Below are 21,514 nucleotides of genomic sequence, written 5' to 3' on the forward strand. Positions count from 1 at the left end.
TTTGACTATATATGTCCTGTTACGTTTATCCAGGACGTATCTGATATCGTCCATATTTCGTCATGGGTGATACATCAGCCAGCGAGCTTGACCGACCTGGTACACTACCACCCGCATCACCAGTTCCGCTCGCCCATCCACCTCAAGTCAGCAATGTTCGAGTGCAGAGAACAGAGCAATCCAAGTCTACACAAGATTCGCAGCCCACAGAGCGGATCCATTCGCAGGGAGAAGCCCGGATATTACATCCCTCAGGCAGCGCCTCGCTGGCTGTTCCTACAACCAGGGACGATGACCACCGTCCCGTGATACGGCATACGTGAGTGTTTATCACATATATTGGTCAGATCGGACGGGAATTGATTCTTGTTATAGATCCGAGCCCACATTCCACAGCCCCTTACGGCAACACCGGCGACATGTATCGTCAACAAGGAGAATCAAGGTGCGATACCACCTTCCTACGATGCAGCATGTCGTCTAATGCGATATAGGAGACGCTCAATGCCAGATCGGAGCACGAAAGCAGCGGCGAAGACGGAACTGTACAACATCGAATCAACCAATATATCATAGAGCAAGAGATTGGGCGTGGATCGTTCGGTTCTGTACATTATGCGATTGATCAATTTGGGAATGAATATGTGAGCGCCCCCTTGTTCGAAGTATCTTTTGTTTTGCTACAGGCATCTGCGGCATGGGGTAACCATAGACGGAAGTGTTTGGCAAATAGGTTGGCTAATGCTTAGAGTACAGGCTGTCAAGGAGTTCTCGAAGTCGAGGCTACGAAGGCGGAAGCAATCGAATCTGTTACGAAGACCCAGAGGACCACATGCCCGCCGAGGGTTCAACCTGCCGTTTGGTCATTCTCAGAAGGGGGATCCGAATTCCCTCGATCTAATTCGGGAAGAGATTGCCATCATGAAGAAGTTGAATCATCACAACTTGGTGTCCCTTGTGGAAGTTCTGGACGCCCCGGAAGAAGACTCGTTGTACATGGTTATGGAGATGTGCAAGAAAGGGGTCGTGATGCAAGTTGGGTTGGACGAGGTAGCTGACCCGTATGACTCAGAGACATGCAGATGTTGGTTCAGAGACATGATCTTGGGCATCGAATATCGTGAGCCAACAGTACCCTCGCATAAAGTACTCCGCTAATACTTGGACCTAGTCCACGCTCAAGGAGTCATACACAGAGACATTAAACCAGACAACTGCCTGATCGATAAGGACGACGTTCTAAAAATCGTCGACTTCGGCGTGTCCGAAATGTTCGAGAAAGACCGGGAAATGAAAACCTCAAAGTCTGCAGGATCTCCGGCGTTCATGCCACCCGAGCTATGCGTGCCGAAGCATGGCGAAGTGTCAGGGCAGGCAGCCGACATATGGTCCATGGGTATCACACTATATTGCCTGCGGTATGGCAAAATTCCTTTTGAGAAAGGAGGGGTTTTGGAACTGTACGATGCAATTCGAGATGATCAGGTTGAACTTGGCGACGACTGTGATAAAGACTTCCGTAACATGATGAATTGGATACTCGACAAAGACCCAGCGAAGCGGATAACCATGGATGAGCTTAGAGTAAGTCGCATATCATCTTAAGGCTAGCGAAGCATTAATTCGTATAGGAACATCCATGGGTCACGAAACGAGGAGTAGACCCCTTACTACCGAAGGAGGAAAACATAGCGACTATGATTGAGGATCCGACAGAGGAGGAATGGAATGCTGCCATCACGGGAAACATGACACATCTTCTCACCGTGATGAAGGCAGCAAAGCACTTTAAGAAACTCCTTTTTCGGAAACGCCCCGAACTCATGGAAGGCATCTTCGGCCGCGCCTCACATATCGTCCAGCCCCCCCTCTCGATCGGTGCAACTGATCGGAGACGGAAGTCGAAAAGTATGGATGTGGACGACCGCGTTGCCGTGGCGGCGGCGCTCGCCACAGAAGGCGTGCATCGGGACATCATCATTTCGGACGATCTGAAGCGAATGCCGAATGAAGCGGATAGAATCGCAGCAGTAACTCGATTGGAGGAGGAACGGCACAAAGAAAGCGCAAAGCCACTTCTTGGTTCGGAAGACGCGAGAACATCCGTACCTCCAGAGGGGTCTTCTTCAATTACTGCAACGTCAAGGGAAACTTCACGGCAGACGTCGAAATCAAGGGATCAAGATGAAGCATTGTATCCTCCACGACAAGAGAGACCACATGGTAAAGGCCATGCGCACGATTTGCTTGAAGATCTCCTCTTTCTGAACATCGGTCCCGGGCTTCACTACACCGAGCCTACCCCAGGGCTGGACCAGCCCATGAGCAACGCTCCAATCTCTAGCAGCCCATCGTCCACCTCACTCCCCTCAACCATCCCTCATGTACGCTCCAGCCACATCCGCATCCTCTCCGACTCCCCTCCCTCCACCGATTTCAACATCTACGAAGATGCCTACCACAAAGAAGTCACTCGCATCCTCCAAGACCGCCGCGATCGCCAACCGCGGCTCTACCTGACGCGCCGCGTCGAGGCGAGCAAACGGCTGCGAGAAGATCGGGAGTTGGCGAAGACCTTCGTGAGTGAGGTGGCGGAGAAGAGCAAGAGCTTGTTGAGCGAGGCGCTAGGGAGGCGGAAAGGGGCAGGTGGGGATGCGGGGAACGGCGGTGATGGGATGGCAGAGGCGGTGGAGCAGGTGAAGAGGAAGGCGAGGGAGGACGTACAGGCTGGGGTTGCGGATGGACGGGATGGGGTGGTGAAGGCGGAGCAATCAGGAGACTCTATAATGGAGGATGTCCAGCCGTAGGCGACGTGGTGAGGGAGTATTTTTATATGCTACATTCTAGCAGCAAGTGAGCGGAATGAGCGGAATGCAAAAACGCATCAACAACGCGGGTATTGAGTAGATCTACTACCCCTACATCATGAATACCTATACTGATATTGCTTTCAAGTTCACGTTAGTCACTCACCATGACCAGACAGATTACTTCGGCCCCAGAGTCGCACGAAACACTGATACCAACTGGGCCCAGCAACGCTTCTACGATATTTGAGCTACTCTTTGTCGCCATGTCCCCCTCAGGCTGTGTCTATGTCTATGCCATCAATGTGATGCATTCCTCCTAAGGTCTCCTGGCATGAGCTGACCGTCGACAGCACTTATTCAGCCATCGTTATCGATGGGCCGGTATTGGTGCTGAATTCGGTGGATCGCCACTGAACTCACTGACAGGTATCCATCTTCTCCCGTCCCGTCCCTGAAACGATGAGATGCATGAACTACACAGGGCCATGTTTGAACCGTCCATGGTATAAACGGGCCCCAAAAAAGTGTCGTCGTCTGCTCTATGAAGGGGAAATCTGCAACACCGCTCCTCGTTGTGACCCGGCCCCTCATAGTGTACTGAAGTTCAAAGCCTAGTGAATTCCGCAGCGGAAATGAATTTCCTCGAGACGAACTATGGTAAGGCGAGGAGCCCGGATAGTGAGCGGCATGCTATTCTAGTACTGTATATTCAATGCAACTAAACATTGACTATGACAAATACCAAGAAGCTGCTCTGGGGAGGCTCGAGTTGTGTGCTCAGGGGATAGAGGACTGTATGTCACTAAATCTTATCAAACCGGGAAATGAATCTCTCGTGTGTCATCATACAATGAGTCGATCCAATCGGACAATCCATGCGATTCGCAATAGATCAGTCGCCCCTGCCCGTCAACGCGGGTGATTTGATGAAGTCCAGGGACTCATTCGTGAACTGATTACCCCTGGAGATTGCGTGGAGGGAAGCTTTATGGGTGGTGAAGGAAATGTCTCAGAATCAGCAGGCCCGGCCAACAAGAAATATCTTGACAGGTAATATGAATTGACGGAAGAATAACGGAGACCTTGTATAGTGATAGATTGAGTGGGAGAAGCGGCACAGCATCTCGTCACTCGGACTCCGCTCCTGAAGAGGAAATCTCGATGTACGGATAGTCACATGCCAGGATTCGGGTTTACGCTTTATACGTCGTTCACAGGATGAAATAGGTAGATTAATCTATAATAGACGGTAGCAGGATGATGAATGGATCATAGTCGTTGTTCAATCAAGAATACGTATCAAGACATATTGGTATCACACATCATGCGGGAAGATGGAGGCTAGGTCAAGCAGCCGATGTAGCAGGCTTCTCCCTACCCTCATCTTTCCGGAACGATGGTTCGATCGAATATTGCAGCGAGTGACGTCTGGGATCAACTGCGAGGACCAATTATGATCACACTGGGTTGAATTGCGCCTTCTTCATTATATAAGTCTGTCTCGGATGTAATGCACAGTAGTATGATAACATCTCTAAAAATCCTGAGGATGTTATCGTTCTTGGGTTTAGGGACTGGATTTGGCATGTCTTCGCATGTCCTCCGGGAATTCAGATATAAAGTGTTCATCATGGTGATTCTCAAGTCGAAGTGACTCTTGCTTGCTTCCGGAATCCTGATGGATTCCAGTCTTGGACCCAATCAACTCCCAGAACGCTCGCACCAACTGTGATACGATAGTCGCTGCCGCATGATACGGATATGCATGCGTCGGAAACTGGAGACAATTGAGTTTGTATCGCCTGGCAGCCTCGTGTCTCCCTACATTCATCCCTGGGCGTCGTAGGGTAAGAAACGGGTAGCCGGTAGCGTCGAAAGATCTGCGCCTTAGGATGAAGACTCGAAGATGAAAGTCGTGGAGCTAGCGAAGGGGATTTGGTTAGGTTGGCCATTGGCGGGGCAGTGATGGAGAGTGCTATATTTCCGTATTGGTTGATCTGAAATTTCGTTGGTCTGACGCCTTTTAGGTATGGTACGAGGTAGAGGAGGCAGCGGTTGACCTAGGAAATGCGCAGCGCCCCATCCCACCGTTCACAATCGATGGACCAGTAACAAATGGTTCGTTAAACTAAGTTAATTAGAATAAGTTAATAGTAATTACCGGAGGTTCGGGTCCAGACTCCAGAGGTAGTCCATATCCTCACTCCTCTGCGTTCGTATCGCCTGCCCCAAACCCTTCCGGCCATTAGGGTAATGGTCTGCCGACATCCGACACCATTGTCGTCGTCCTCTTCGAAGCCACCGACATTTTGTTTAGCCTGTTTGTTTGCCGTTCTCGTTTAAGTATCTACAGCTGCATTGATCATGATATGGCCATGACCACTGTGCAGACTGTAGTTAACTCGTGGGCCGGAGAAGCGAGGATTAATGTTCCAGAAAGCCCGTTTTCAATGATTCTAAACCATCCGCTAACGCAGCCGGGACACCTGGGAGACTGCATGAGGAATGGACAGACCAACGCACGTTTCAGCAAGAGGTCCATGAGAGTTGATCCAGGCGTTAGTGGATTTGCTGTGACCTGTCGGTCCAAATTCGGGGGGTTGACAACGGGTTTGATTCGTTTACATTTTGGATCTTCTCTAACTGGTGTGCTCTTGGTGGTTAAACCAACATCGCGTTAGCTGGTTTCTCCGGGGAGAAAACCAGCTAGTCAGAGGCCAATCCAATCCTCAATTCTCATAGCGTCACCGAACCGCTGTCCGGGAATTCGTCCTCTTTCTGGAATCCTTTGGCTTGAGAATTGAGACCCTTAGCTCTCCTCTCTACCCTCATGCCCTGTACGAAGTCCAGAGTCCAGACACTCTGCAGTGTATGACATGATAGTTGCGCGTTGCGCGTTGCGAATCGCGAATCGCGAATCGCGGAGATTGGAACAATATTCAAGCCGTCAAGGCGCTAATACATACAGAGTACGCACTGCGTAGTAGCATTACGAACAACATAAAGCATTGCGACTTGGAATCCTGGAGGCTGGATGTTTTGGCCTTGTGGGTGCCGATTCGAGTCATTAATCTTGGCGCAGCTGTGATACGGATGCTGCTTGAGGTTTTGTAGTGACGTTATTGACACTTGTGACTTGACAGGTATGCAATGCAATATGCATGTCTTTCTGGACCGCTTTATGACGATCAAATCTCCGGGAGCCCAGTTTTCAATAGTGATTCTCCAAAGTCCAAGGACTATCCTTTGTTAGCGCTTCTACAATCGCAGTCACCATAGCCGATATTCCGGTGGTGCGGAGCTTTTACTCGGCGTCGCCGATCGCAGGCAAGGCTGATGAGTGATGGCTCCTTTCCTTTCCCATCCCGATTCACTAACTCAAGAGTGGTCTCTCAACTCCATTGGCTATTGCGCACGGCACCCGAGATGCGCACAGTGGCAGAGCGGTGTACAACTGTACATAGCATTGTCCAAGCGCCATATAGTCGGCTCACGGACTGAATATCCATAGCAACAAAATTTACCAGTCTTCTTGTCTTCATGAAATCTCCAGAGCGAGTCTGGCGTCGACAAGAGATCGTCGAATCTAAGGAACGGCGCGAAAGCTGGAGAAACAAGGCCCACACGTGGGTTGTAGAGTGTAGACAGGTCACCCGTCACAGATGCCGAGATAGCGTGGCTCCCATGTCGTGTCTGGTGTCAGACCACGTGCATTGTGCAATCTATTTCCCTGTCAGACAGCGCCTTAATGCATCGATTATGGTTCATGACGGTGCAGATCGTCTTGCTCGAGCACCTCGCTCTTGCAAGGAAGGAGATCTTGAATCTCAAGATCAAACAGATCCGTCGCCTAGTCTCTGACTCGGAATTTCCTTTAACTTGACGCCTGGCGGTCTTGACACCGGACAAGATGCCTAATCAAGAGAAATCTCCTAACCGTTTCGATCCTTAACTCATCATCTGTTGTACTATGTATAAGCAAATATCCTTAGTCTCAGAAACGGTTGACTGTTGAGCAAATGGGCAATCCACTATTACCGGGCCTTAGACGGGCTGATATGAGCAAGTGAAGCAGCCATCCCGCCTTCACAGACCACCTAAATATCATTGCATCTGGTGAAGCATCAAACTTTGGCCGGCACCTGATGCGTGAACAACACCCGAGCCCATGATTCAGGAAACGTTTTTCCATGAACCTTCGTCATTCACTTCCTCGAGCGGTCACTTTCTCGTTGGATCTTCTGGACTCCAATGTCTCTATAGTTTATTATGCCACCTGAAAGACCGTACAGGCATCCTCTGTTCCATAGGATCTATTTAGGGCACCTAGCTGGCCCAACGCTAGTGTTTCACGAACAAATTCGCGTACGAGCCCTATTAAGACCCTATTTCAAAGCATTGGGTGTCCAAGGGTTAGGATCACGAAGTCTCAAGTCCCCCGCATTCCAATGACTTGGTACTTTCGCGCTAACATATCGATGGAACGCGCGAAGAAGGTGAAAGTCTTGGAAAGCCCGTGGTGTTGCCGTTCCAAGGCGTTCCATCATTGTTGAGGATTGAGTGCTTGCATTAGTTCGAGCGTTAGCTGCGTATCAACTGCTTGCACCTGCATCCGGCCAGTAAGGGCGAGTTCTCGCTAACTACCTTAGCACTTGCAGGAGGAAACTGGAGAACAAGCCAGATGAAGCTGTTTCGGCTCCCTCATTCCGGCATCTGTGATGGCACAGCTTGACCGCCAAACAACCAAGGTCAGCTGCCGTTTGACAGTCCATGTTCTGTCTGTTTGGGAGCTTCATTGCTGCCCTGGAGCCTGGGCACCCCACGTTTCTCATGCCTTGCTTCGTCGGCGTCACTCCCGATGCACCGGGTAAGATGACGCGGGTCTGAGTGGACACGCCAGTCTATCCCGCTATGATATGCATCACGACGGCAAGAGTGGAGAATAATGATTGAGGAGATTCCGAGAATCGAAACCGTGGCGTTTCGATCAAGTCAGCTTTTCGTGGTAGCGAGAAACGCAATCAATTACATGATCGTCTCGGGGATGCTTTTACCAAGCTTGTCGATATGTTATCGGTCATAAAAGATTGACGATTGTTCTTCATCACGCCTATACGATACCGAATAACCATACCCCGTAGTACTGCTGCTATGCAATTCAACCTCAATCGTCGGCCCTGACATGCCGGGGAGCTCTTCATATGATTTGACGTTACAACTCCAGGAGTGACTGACAAGGTATATCTTCTCTAGCACGATGCTACGTGACGGGGACGCATTGTTCAAACCATACTCAAGGAATATATAGCAAACGGCCTAGAACGTAGGAACGGGGGGATTATGGATCAAGAAACAAGGTGGCTCGGACAATTTGACAGCCCATGCATAGCACCAGAAGTGTCTGACATGTGCTTTTCTCTCCATACTCTTCCCCAACACTGGATTGAATTTAAATGAGGACCGAATGAGATTACATCGGTGACTGGAACAGCTCAACGCTGCCAAGAAATGAACCACAACTACTGTATGTAGCTACGCTTTGCATTAAACATGAACTGATCACTGCTCTGCTCCATCCTCCTGAGCGAACTCGCACTGGTGTTCTTGACAGTTGACATGTCCACACTTACAGAAGGCCCTAGTTAGTCAACATTCAGTCCATGCTAGTTTTGTCAAGGGCTCATGTTTGACATAGGTTTACAGTTGGAACGTTTGAAGACTGACAGAAGTGGTACAAGTTGACCTGGCGGGCGAACATAGTCCTATCGCATGATGAATAGAATCGCAAGCATTCTGTCCTCGCTGCGCTTTATACCAGGCTTCATCTCGCGGGCTGAGCTCGTCGCCGTTGGCAGGCTAGCCAGATCTGGGGCATTGATTTGACTGTTGGCGGATTTAGAGAACCATCACCGAATTCCTCGAAAGGATTCGCTTTCTTCGCGATTCAAATCGATGGCGGTGAGGGTTCAAGGGCAACCCACGAGCCGGATGACATGGAGAGCGAAACCGGAACTGTTTCCAGGCATCGTGTGAGGCGATCTGGACACCAAACACTCCATTAGGGAGTAGAGACCAACAGATTTTTCAGCCCAGATTGCCCGTCAGATGAGGAGTTCGCACATATGATAGTCAATCTTTCGCCAATCTTCGTTCCAAGGGGTTCAGTAGGGCACAACCAGGAATTCTTCGGTTCATCGTCGTCCGTTTGACACACTTAATGTGCCCTGTAGAGGAACTTGCGGCTTTAGTTGCAGTTAGCGCTACTACTGCATAGTACATACTCATAGAGACAGTGCCTGGGAAGTGAGATACCATCCCAATGCACATCATACTTGAAAGCATGATTCGCATTGTCCACTTTAAATCGTGGAGTCTCCTATTCTCGATGCAATGATAATGCCACTTCGCCCGTCGCCAAGGCCGGACCTTCGATCACCTCGCCAATATTAACATTGGATATTGACTACTCTTTTGGGATACGGAAGTCCGCAGTCCGTAGTCCTGCCCAGTTAATCACATTTCCCGGAAGCGTTCGCATAACGCAATCTATTGCGCATCCAAGTGGCAATTGGCCGCCAGCCTATCAACACTTTGGGTACCTGGATGTTAACCGTCATCGAGACTCTGGCCATGAACTGGCCAAAGCACTGCCGCCAGCGTCAGAGAGAGAGGGGGAACAGTGCGCTTAGACGGGCACTAGCACGATACGGCATCCGCCGGGTTCCAGGTCATGACTCGTGAGGCGTGACCTCGTGGAAGTTGGGGCCTTCTTAACAATGTTCTAGGGTGTATTCCATATCGTTAGTGCCAAGCTCACGATCCTAGCCATTCGAAAGATCTGATTGATTCAGCCGATCATAAGTATACCAGGAACCATTCCGGTTTTCGCAATAATATTCAACCGCGAGAGTTATCCATGGTGGATTAGTGGGCCGACTAGAGAGCATGTGAGAAGCGACAGAAGTCAGAATGCTCAAGTGACTTTGCCGCACCGCCAATTGCCCCCGACTCCACAAAGCATTGTGTTTTCCAATATGTCACTTCACAATCTCTTCGCCGCTTGACTTCGCAGCCGCGCTCATATACTGTACCATAGCGCTGGGTAAGAGACAAACATATACTCGGAACTGCCGACGAGACGAGAATAAAACGCGGTTCCTTGCACAATTCAGTCTATCTTCAACTCACCCCGCCTGTTCATTTCATTAAGATCTTCGGGTTCTATGGATTTCTCGTGCTCCATGCACATTTCATAATAAGCCTGGTCGACTGGCTTTCACGTCGAAGCTCTTGGAGGGACCTCGTGATGGTTGTCAGAGCCATCCAGGAACCGTGACCTGCAGCCTGCAGGCCGACCAGTGTCTGCAGCAATGAAACATGCCAGCAATATTATTAAATACTAAGGCTGTCAACTGGTAGGCAGGGTACATATATCTCAGCTCAGCCTAACCAGATGTGAGACGGCCATTGCCGATTGCGGCCGTCTCTACGTGCAGGCGCATGTTTCTCTGGCGATCTTAGAGTTCGGTTGAGGGGAAGGTGGCTGGGTTTGTCGCATTGTCAAAAAGCTGATCGAACGATAGGTAGCTGCATCGAATATTGAATTAACTCCCTTCAAGGCTGGCTGGCCACGTTTAACCAAGACCTTGGAGCCGAGAACAAACCTACCTTAGTCTACACAAGTTACAACCGAATGGAGGTGCTTCACGATGGGTCAAGAAGCAGAAATGGCCTCACGATGCTCCGTCTTTAGTGCCACGGTCGGAAGCGGCCAAATACGATGCATCAAACACAGCAATTGGTCCCGAATGAGCTGGTGGGTTCGCGGTGAGGCACAGCTGCAGCGAGGATCGGTGAGCGCTACTGATTTGTATTTATCAGTGCAAACGTCCTAATGTATCCTGAATTCTCACTGTCCCTGGTAGCGAAAGCTGATCTTATGCGGGGTGCCCGCTGGTTCCTGAAGAAGTTCAGTGTCTATCTGGGACCTAGCGCAGGTCACCCGCGATATCGTAATGGCGGGGCCGCATTTCCATAATTCGCGGCTGTTAAGGGCCGCCTTTCCATGAACTGGGCACATGAAACGAAAATCGGCTTGCTGGATGGTTCGACTTGGATGCAGAACTTGGTGGCTGGCCAATGGTCTCACCCGCAATCAGGGGACTAGCGTGTTCCTTTGGGGGCTACTGGCACCGCTAACACTTTAAGGGTGTTCCTTGCAGCGCCTCAGACCCCAGTTCCAACGCGAGAGCCTAGAGGAGCGAGTTCTGGGGTTCGGCCCTGTTTATGTTGCTAGCTCTAATTTGCTTGCTTGACACGATTCGGGGGCTTGACCTGCAGGGAGGAGAAGTACGCTATGCATACGAAAAAGAGGGGATGGATGACAGACCCATGGAGTGCAATGGGGATGTTCATGAAGCCCAGGACGCTTTGTCCCTAATAGCTGCGTGCTAGACAGTCACCCGTTGGATTCGAGAAATGTGGCGGAAGAGCAGGACATCATAAAGACCAGGCGGGCAATATTAGGATGTCGTTCAAGACCTCCATTTAGATATAGGTACCTTTCGATCCACCTCATATTGGTTCCAAGCTTCCGTACCCTCCAAAGCTCCCATTCTACTTTGTAGAGCACTTGAGACCACTCCCGTCTCCTTTTTACATTTCATTGCTCCAGCCCTGACACATACATACCTTATACAACTATACTACACAGCACTGGTACCTCAGTGGTACATCGCACCATACCTATACCTTGTCGCTTCTCTTTTCTTTTGCTCGCTTCGACTCACTGTCACACTGCGCGCGCCTCTTCACACCTGTTCCGTACCTTAATCGGACTTTGACTCTTACCAGAGCCGCTCTTCCTCCCTTAAGGCGCCAGCTGCCGGATTGTGATTGACACATTGTCGATTGCGATCCTTGGATTCAAGAAAGACGTCGTGGTCAAACTTGCGCCACCTCAAACCACGTGGGTGCCCCTAGGCGAGCTTCTCGGTCACCCAAAGGCCTGTCTCGACCACGCTCTTGCGGTCTAGGTTCCCGATATCCCGCAGGATTCCCCCAGGTTCCCCAACCCTATCAATCGCGGCAATCATCACGGCACCATCCATCACGTCTGGCCGCTCAACTGGATTCTCCTTTTCGCAAACGTCGGCTTCTGGTTCCTGGATCCCTGGGCGTTCAATTGTGTATGCATCCGTAAACGTCCATTGCATAGAAATATCCCGGGACGCAAAGCAGTCGGCCCGTCGCCGCAGACAGCGTTTGCACCACCTGCAGAGGGCAGACACACCCCAGGCAGCGCTGTCAGCACCATAGATCCAGGCTCGATTTCGACTGGGGATTACGGGTCCAAATATCCCAGCCGTTGTGTTTCTGCCGGTCGACATCCCACAGATTCTGCTGCATCTCCGACTGGAGCGGCATAGAATCCCTCCTTAATCGCTTGTTCCCTCGTCCTTCATAGCTGTGCACGCAGCTCCTCATTCGATTTGTCCTGGTCATTCTTCCTCTTCACCCGTTCCACACAGCGTTCCCCACCTGGAGCTAGAACTCTCGGCTCTTTCATAGCCCTGTAGATTACTGCTCTAGTAATCTATCCGTCGCAAGCTATACTGATCGATACTACACACCAACGCGGTCACTAAGCCAGTCCTTAAAACCACGGGCATACTCCATCCTCGGCCTAGAGATATCGGGCACGTATAGGCCAAAGAAGTCGCCTTGTTAAGATCATCATAAGGTCTAGCCACTTGGGATCCTTGACGATTGGCTTCTGCAACAACTCCTCGAGAACTCGGGATTAGCCAAGACGAATCGAAGCGAACGACATTTGGACGTGCGGCGACAAATGAAATCTGAAAATATTCGGAAACGATATCACAACGCCTTCCACAAGCGTCGTACCTACATCTGACCGTTGAAGTCTGCAGTGGGACGAGACACCAAACAATCGCATCAAGAGTTTCGACCCGCACATTTCGTCTTCCACACCGTCGCCAACTATTTCGGAGGCACCTGTTCGCTTTTGGTTGTATTATCTCAGTAATGTATGCTCACTGCAGCTTTGTTCCAAGATCCTGATATTGATTTTGATGTTCAGCTTATCGCCGACCGCCTGGTATCCGAGAGGATCCTGACAATGCGTCTGAGAAAGCCAGTTATTCGGCCAGCGGACCTCTAATTCAAATCGCAGAGAGTTGTTGGGTCTGTCATCTTGGACTCGGCCTCGACTCGACTTGTCTCGGCTCCTTCTTGTCCCTACATCATTCTTGATCGTGCTCGCATATTGCGACCATACCTCAACCTCTCTCCAGAACAGTCAAGATTGTGTCTCTCCTCTTAGAGCCCAGCCTGGCAACACCCCTCTCCTACACTCACCAGTCCTCGTTGGTTTTCTTTTATTCTCACCGTCATGCTGGTGAGGCAACACCCAGAACAGCCTAGTAGTGTTGGGCTACCGGGAAGCAGCCCAACCATGGGAATTGCTAGCACATACGGCCCTGATCCTCCCCCGGTTCAAACTACCCACTCTCATGTAAAGGCCCCGGCATTATCTCCAACATGGAAAGGCTTTGTCCACACCACGATGGACGCCATGATGATCTTCGAGGCGTGCCTCAGTGGATATCTCCACCATATCCCGCGGAGACCTCATGACAAGGAGCGTCCTGAGCTGATCACGAGCGGATCATGCTTTGTTTACGAGGAAAATGCCTCTGGAATCAAGAGATGGACCGATGGGATGAGCTGGAGCCCCAGCCGGATCATGGGCAATTTCCTAGTGTATCGAGAACTCAACCAACCATTTCCTCCTGGCGAAAAGAAACGTGCAAAGCGAAAGCGATCAATGGCGGACGTTGGAAACGAAGCAAATTACCGGAAGAGCTCAAATTCACCAGACGTCGAGACTCCTGCAAAGGGTAACTGCGCCGAAGATCGACGACTTGTTGGATCGTTGATAGACTCGTACGGGTTCAAGAAAGGCGGCTTGATCAAGAAGACACTGAGCATCAGCTCAAATCAGTGCAACCACCACATCATATGCTACTACACACTCGAGGACATCAAAGCTGGAAAATGTCTTCGTCCAGTTCAGCACCCTGACTTGGCACATCTTCGACCACGGCCGTCCCTAGTTGAGGGAACGGCCAAGTTCAGGTGTCCTCTGAGTGAAGGGCTCGACGATGTCCGGGAGCTGGTGCAGTGGGAGCTCAGTGAGCAGCAACAACAAGAGCAACAGGACGTGAGCAGCCGGCCAATTGCACAACCACGTCCGCGCTTGAGCATTAGCATGCCAGTGAACTCGTACAATCCACCCCAAGTGGATTACAGCGGACCGATGATGCCTCATCAGTCTGTGAATAACCACTCCGCTCAGCAACAAACCCCGGTCGCATGGGCACCATCCCCTCATCCATCGATAGGCATACCAACTACATCTCATAGTATGCGCGCGTCTCCTACAAGCCACGCCCCTACAGGAGGGAGCATTCCCCCATCGGCCTCAACCTTATCTCCTGTCCATGCGACCATGATTCCAACCCAAGAGGTTCCGCGGTCAACAGTCAACCATGGATACACCGACTACACTCATAGCCAATATCAAGAGCATATTGCCCAACCAGAAATCCACCACGCACCAGAAAAACACCATCAATCTCAATCTCCTAACCTCGGACAATCCGTACTCCACCGCCACTACGCCGTCTCAGTAACGGACACAGACACCTCCTCTTTTGGCGACCCCAACGAGGTTCCCTTCGATAGCCACTACTATCCACCCTTCCAACAATTCCCCACCTCAACTCCAATTCAGCATCATCTTCAGCTCATCCAAATCAGCACACCAATGAAGTACGAGCCCGATCCACGAATTCACGAGATCCCAGACGAGGATGAATACTCAGACCAGGAACTGTCGCCAGTGCATGCATTCCATCCCGTTGTGCACACTCCAACAATGGTGTCGATTCAAACACCAGGTACGGGACCGAGCACGCCATTGGACATGATAGGGGGTCACCTTGCAGGGCCGTACGCGAGTTATTTCTTCCCTTCGCCTCAGCAACCGATGCCGGTGATGGTTGGACATTATACCCAGTATCCCGTCTCTGGTTGACAGCTTTTGGTCCCGACATGGGCTTAATAGCTTAGCGCAATCCCTATCTCCCCATCCCGTAACGTGCCCCGTTTTCACGTCCTTCCATCCCTTTCTTCTTGATATATGAATTAATGATTTCGATACCCCGGGCGGTAGTTTGTTGGCTGGCGACTGTGCGTACATTATGGAAGAAGCAAGAAGTTGGTCTGTGAGGAGGCTTGCCTTTCCCACAACCTAGATGTTTCTTGGAGTTGTATCGGTCAGCAGCAGATGCCACCGTAGATGACGACAGGACGGTGTCACGTTTTCCTGGTTTTTGTATATATGCCTATGCTCTCTCTGGTTGATGCCCTGACTTTCTCAGTCAACGAATATTGGGTGGTAATTTTGCTTCCTATGCGTCAATCGGTTTTCATTGGAGAGGAGCTCTTGGTATTTTAGTTGCATGACGATGGCTATTGAGGGATATGTATATGCGGAGTGGGTGTTTGGTGCATAGAGGCACATAGCTAGCTGGAAATACGATAGTATGAAATGACAAGTTTCTCAAAGCTGTTCATCGGGATTTCTGTCCCCCAACTGGTTGTCACGACGTATGAAGCGACTAGACGGTGAGTCTTTGCCTAGAATTGACAATTTGCATGAAGACTCTTAAACTTCAGCAGAACAGGAAGGACGAGAGGGAACAGTTAGCATGGGATATCGCCAAACGCCACTACGAGGATCACAAATTGTAATGAGTTATTTTATCAAGAGAACTTGGACTTCAATTCGCTATCATAGGAACTATTAAGATGTTCTCCTAGAATTGAGGTGTCTAACTTGCCAGTCTCTTGACCCTCCCTATCCTTCACTCCCAAAACGACCAACGACATATCACCTATTCTTCTCGCTCTGCACATCTTTCCTGCCCATAGTCCCAATATTTCCGCCTATATGGTCACCAATTCAGCTCCAAGCAGGGTAACACCTGCGAAGCCAAACGATGACCGTCTATGATCGCTCCAGACTGGGGGGAAGGGCCTTCTTGTTGACATTGATATTGAAGAAGTGAATGCAAGAGGAATGGAAAATGAGCTGGTAGAATTCGTCGATGACCTTTTTCGCACTTTTCCATACACGGTGAAGTTCTTGTCGATGTACCGCGGCATGGAAAATTTGATTCGTTTGATAGAGGGGTAGGGGTAATTGACGTGGGATCTGATCCCGTGTTGGCCATTGTGATAAATGATCATAATAGTTCTCATGACCACATCTGCTGGGGCGGACCTATCGGTCGGCTTGCACAACAAATACCCAACTCAATGGGTTAGTGGCGTCACCCAGCTCAGCATACAGCCAAGATAGCACTCCACTGAAGCCTTGTGGGTGACTGTCCTGCATCGTTGTGAATGTGAAAAGACAAAAGTCTCTTCCCTTGTCGAAGACATTAGCATACGAACCGCAATATGCGAGGACAAGATTTCTTACAAAGTCAGCAGGAATCAGCCATGGGGGTGTGGGCGGGAGGAGCATCGCCCAAAGATCATTTTATTTTCACACATCGGTCGCAGCGGACATGATGCTGCCGCTAACTAGCACACTGCATGGACAGCGCGCCATTGTGGCCTCGACACGAATCAAAATGCACTTAGGCATGATATAATGTCGAACGTTGCGGCAAAATGTGTTTTCGTGCAACTCCACTCGACGACTCCTTCTGGATGGATGAATTAGCACATGATCACGAATACAAAGGGGAGAAAGGTTTACCAGCTAACAAGCCATTGAACACCACAAAGGAAATCTGCGACGAGACTTCGTGATGGTGGCTAGGAAAGCTATATTTGTCAGAAGTGTGTCAGAGGTTATTGCGGATGCAGTGCGTACCTTGAAGTTAAATCCCTTAATCACCCTGGCACTCTGAAGCTGAGATACCTCTCATTCCGACTGTGAGTCTGGCATGACGGTCTTGCTTGACAATGAAGCATCCACGCCGCGAATGCCATTCATGTAACTGATACTGAAAAGGAACAGAGGGTTTGAGCAGAGCTGAATATCCCTAGGTAGGGAGTCTAGATCTGATTTGATGAAGAGTGCGGATGAGAAAGTGTGGAGCGGTATACACTAGGTACAAGAGTAAACGAAACTAAAAAAGAAGGCATGGAATCCATCAAAACAATGAATGAATGCGATATGGCAGTCATGCCCGGCATTCGATGCACTGAAATGAACATGAAATGCTGTAATCACCAGTGGGCGTTTTGCATGAAAAGTGCTGGAGATGAGCCTTGTCGGGGATTTTGAAGGTGAATCGCCAGGTGTCTGATAGGAAGACAAGGGCGGACACTGTGAGGATGTCGCAAGGACACCCGAAAGGAGAAATGGGCTGGTCGAGCATGCGTTAGCCCTCTATGATATTCGAGTGAAGATCATGACTATTCATGAGAGATCGCTGGTGTCGTTACCATGCTTAAGGTGGTTATGGTGACAGAGCGGCGTCTGTCACCGAATCTCTCACCTGTTGGGGAACATCGCCCCAACTGATGCTGTCTCATTCCTTGACGGAGTGAGTTGTATCCACAGCGGAACACGGTACTTAGAAAAACAAGAACTGGGGTTGTTGATAGTCTCTGCAACTCTGGGAAAAAGGCGTACTGTTTGACACCTCTTCGAGATAGGATATTGGAAAAAGATACCGGTCGCGATGACTCGATATGGAGTTCGACATAGGCGTATTCGGCGTGCCGGCGGTGAAGACGTTGCAGACATCCATCCACATGGAGTGACTGAACGAAAAGCGTGGTCGCAGCGCGTGCTACGATGCTTTACTTAGCGGTGTGAAAATGCAAGGCCTCATACGAGGGCCTTGTACGGACTGGCGGACAATCGGCGTGTCTCTCGGTTGCGCGTGATGAGATTCATTCGCAGAATCTCGGGAAGTGGTGTTAGCGGTGAATCAGCGTGTCCACCAAATATACCTTCTCTCGGTGAGGTGACATGAAAGATTTTTCTTTCGTGGATCTTTATCAGGCTCAAGATCGAGCACTTACGACGATGCCCAAGTTACTCTGCAGCGAGAGGTCGGGTGGTGCTTACAGCGAAGCACCGGCGTGAATGAAGAACTCCAAAAGTTTCAGTCGGTCGTCAGCGTATCCTGATGCGATCTCGGCGGCGTGGTGGGAAAGAACAACATCTTTCACGAATGGTATCTGTCCGCAGACGATTCTATGCGAGTACTGCGGATGCCCTCTAAGAGGGACTGGGAGCTCTGGAACAGCGCAGAGCTAGAAAAGAATTCGTGGAAGATGTAGTTCGATGTATTGTGTAGTGGAGAGTGGAATTTCCGGGATTGGGTGGAGGCGAGAGGTTGTGTGCGAAAATTCATCGAAGTGATTCCATCGAGTTTGCGTTTGAAAGTTTGGAAGTTTTCGAGTGAAGGGACTCTCGGCGTGATTGACATTTGCTGTGAGATTTCTTGCTGGTTGACTCGACAGAGTTGGGTTTCTCGATTCGCTTCGTGGACAGAATTTCCTCTGTGGCGACTTCACCATTTGCCGCCGCATTATTGTCACCGGAGTTTCCGACATGTGCAAAGAAAAGGATTGAAGTGCTTGATGCCCTCATTTCGAAAGGAGTAAATGAGTCCATTGGTTTCATCTCCGGAGGGCCTTGGCCGCCATACTCAGCTCAGTCAAAGGTGCAGCTGGAGTAGAGCGAGCGCATTGCGTATAGGTAATATCGCTGTATTAACCACACGAATATAATCTTTTTTAGCTATAATGTCAGCGCGACGGATGGCCTCGTCACTGGTGACGGAGGTTTGGGATGGCCATAGCGGACCACGTTCAGGAAAAGAGCAGACGGAGAGGATGAGTCCCGATGGACTCACTCTCGACTTCGGGCATAGACAGGATTGTGGGTTCATCCGTGTGTTTCAAATCGACGGTGAAGAAGAGTTGAAAAGTGAAAGAATTTGCCCCGAGAGGAACCGCGCAGGGTACACTTGGCCGCCTATCTGAGCTCAATCAAAGCTGCAGCTGAGATAAAACGCGTGAGGGGTCCAAAAAAAGGCGTCTTTCGGATAGAAATTTGTTTGAGCCATAATCGGAAGCGCGACTGATGGCCTGTCATTGCTAACAGTGGTATTGGGGAGCGGCCACAGCGGACCACGTTCAAAAAAAGAAGAACAGTCAAGGAGCATACCAAAAGGCTCATCCCAGCTTCGGTCTTGGCGTGAATTTTAGCTCGTGTCGCGTGGAAGAAAGAGATCTTACAGAGAGAGCCTCTGGTTGTGGTCGGAAGGTGAATCTCAGTCCGCGGCTTGCAGTACCTGCGCAGATGGATGGATTCTTCACGTGTACCAACTGTATGCTGCAGTCGGCAAGTTCATCGTGATTGACGGGCATCAAAATCACGGAGGCTGGGTTGGAATTAGTCAAGTTGAGATATCAAAATAGCACATTCGACTCACCTGGACATGAAGCAAACGCTCCTAAGATCGGGGGTTTAAGTGTCGGGGGTCAAAGTTCAACGATGTCCGCTCACAACATATACCCATCATGTGCCCATATGAGGGGCTGTGAGCGGACCACCCACGTTTGTTGAAAATGGATATCTAGGGGCAGCCTCAGTCGGCGACGTGGTCAGCACGTAGCAGAGGCCTCGTCTTAACGCTGACGGGGCTGTGCCTAGCCACACAAGCTAGGGAACTGGGGTGTTCTCAAACACACGGAGCTCGGATGAAAGAGCGTTGGCGAGGGAGTGTTGGCTGGACGGACGGTTGTGTATCAGAACAGTGCGATGGGCCCGGAAAATTGACAGGACAGTGGGGAGTGGACTTGACTGTGATCGGGGATTGAGTTCGGTAGGGGGCATGATTAGGCATGATGAAGGAAAGAATTGAAAAATCTTCTCATGCGATCTACGCGGTGCCGGATTCCTGAAATCTAACCGTTCCATAAGCATCTCTAAACCAGTGACTGCTAGTTGCGGACTCACCAAAGTCGACTAAACCAACGTCTGCCAACAAATGGCCAAGGGAATGAAATCTAGGGACAATGAATCCTCCACCCGATTAGAAGGTGAAGTTTCAAAGGCAAACGAGTGAACTATGCACTCGGTTAAATAATGGCCGGGGTGAGATTCAACCGTGTACAAGTACTAGGAGTCCCAAGTCAGAATACAGGATTGCATTGAAAATCAAAGAGTGAACGAGGCACTCGGTCCAAACGGATGACTTGGGTGAGATATGACGTCGCATACAGGTACGGTGACCATGTACGGGTGGTCACTCTAGCAAGTGACGTGCGGAAATGCGGAGATCTGGTTGTAGACCGATGTCGTGTGAAGAGATGGGCAGAACACCAACAATGTAGTGAGTCGCCTTCAACACGATATCTTGACCAGGCGCTGTATTGCCTGTCTCGGTGACATCTAGGCCGGAGGAGATGGTGATGTTAATTGAGCTGTTGAATCAGTAACTGCAGGAATATTAAGGCAGAATAACAAGACTCACCGTGTAGAATGGGTAAGGTATTGTATCTGCGAAGTGTATGCAACGCTCATCATCTCAAAGTGAATGCAAATACACGAGAGGTTTGATTGGCAATGTTCTCGCGGCGATAGCTAGACTCGATGAAAAGGCGATATGTATTAACTATCCCATGTTAGCGTGCACAGTAATATGAAGATGGAATGACGTACAGCTAGCTTCTGTCGCCATTAAGTGACGGAGTTGCTGATGGAGAGAGAACCTTGATCCGAGGGTGAGCTGGTTACGATCAATCGTCACGTAGTGCTCGTCGCTTGTAACTGTTCCTGTAGCCAATCCGAAGAAATGGGATGGTGTGAACGCTTGGGGGGTTGGAGTTCGTCTTAGTTTCTCCCTACCGGAGTGGTAGGGATACTTGTCGCCAGCACCGCGAAGAGGTGCGAACTCAGCGCTGGCGGAAATGAAGGCTGCTAGCGGCAGAGCCAACAGAAACTGGAAGCTGTAAAGAATGAGTGTTATTAAAGCTGAGCGATGGAGTGAGGAAGTGGTGGGTGTCTGTGAGGGAGAGAGGGAGAGAGGGAGAGAGGGAGGTAAGGAGGTAAACAACATGTTGGGTGAGAAATTTTGACGATTGTGCGAGGAGTTTTGTGTGGGAAGTCAATGATAGAGTCGCTCTCAAACCAACAAAACATCCCAACACCAAAATAAAAATGCGCACCAAAGCGATCAGCCATACTGCAGGCAACAGAACAGAACAGCTCAGTGAGATAATGATGCTGATGTCATGCTAATTTGTGGATAGAAGAGAAGATGATGAAATGGAAAATCAGCCCAGAAAAACATACTCTGATGCTTTTAGTGAGATCGTGAGTAAATAAAACTTTCTGGAGCAGCAGTCGAAAGAGAGGACCAGGCCGGAAGGCCCTCAAAGTGACTAGGATAACAGGTCACAGGGACCTTAAGATTTTGCTACACCCTCACTGATGGACTAAACTGGTGCGATGAGCAATGGAGAAAGGGGATTTGAAGTGAAACAGTGACTGGCCTCTGAAGATCATGATGTGATGAAATTAGTAGAAAGTCTGGGTGAAGAGATTGAAGGGAGGGTATCATAGAAAGCGAGGCCAA

The 21,514-nt window shown here is 50.0% G+C and overlaps 3 protein-coding genes across 3 annotated transcripts; 2 read left to right on the forward strand and 1 right to left on the reverse strand.

The window, feature by feature from the left end:
* Positions 1–62: 62 nt before the first annotated feature.
* P152DRAFT_474276 (kinase-like protein) lies at positions 63–2,807 on the forward strand (the record flags this gene model as incomplete). Its single annotated transcript, XM_033681310.1, has 6 exons — positions 63–319; positions 376–445; positions 495–644; positions 757–1,120; positions 1,172–1,584; positions 1,632–2,807. 6 exons carry the CDS (start codon positions 63–65, stop codon positions 2,805–2,807), a joined length of 2,430 nt encoding a protein of 809 aa, XP_033533673.1.
* Positions 2,808–13,287: 10,480 nt separating this feature from the next.
* Positions 13,288–13,986, forward strand: P152DRAFT_398324 (uncharacterized protein; the record flags this gene model as incomplete). Its single annotated transcript, XM_033676455.1, has 1 exon — positions 13,288–13,986. A coding segment is annotated over one exon (699 nt), but the record flags the coding sequence as incomplete, so codon positions are not given.
* Positions 13,987–19,974: 5,988 nt separating this feature from the next.
* P152DRAFT_488418 (uncharacterized protein) lies at positions 19,975–20,995 on the reverse strand (the record flags this gene model as incomplete). Its single annotated transcript, XM_033682120.1, has 4 exons — positions 19,975–20,360; positions 20,411–20,436; positions 20,484–20,551; positions 20,599–20,995. The coding sequence occupies 4 exons, from the start codon at positions 20,993–20,995 to the stop codon at positions 20,183–20,185; spliced, it is 669 nt and encodes a 222-aa protein (XP_033533675.1). The 3' UTR covers positions 19,975–20,182.
* Positions 20,996–21,514: the final 519 nt, after the last annotated feature.

Source organism: Eremomyces bilateralis, assembly GCF_010015585.1.
Source record: "Eremomyces bilateralis CBS 781.70 unplaced genomic scaffold P152scaffold_11, whole genome shotgun sequence".
Classification (NCBI taxonomy): Eukaryota; Fungi; Ascomycota; class Dothideomycetes; order Eremomycetales; family Eremomycetaceae; genus Eremomyces; species Eremomyces bilateralis.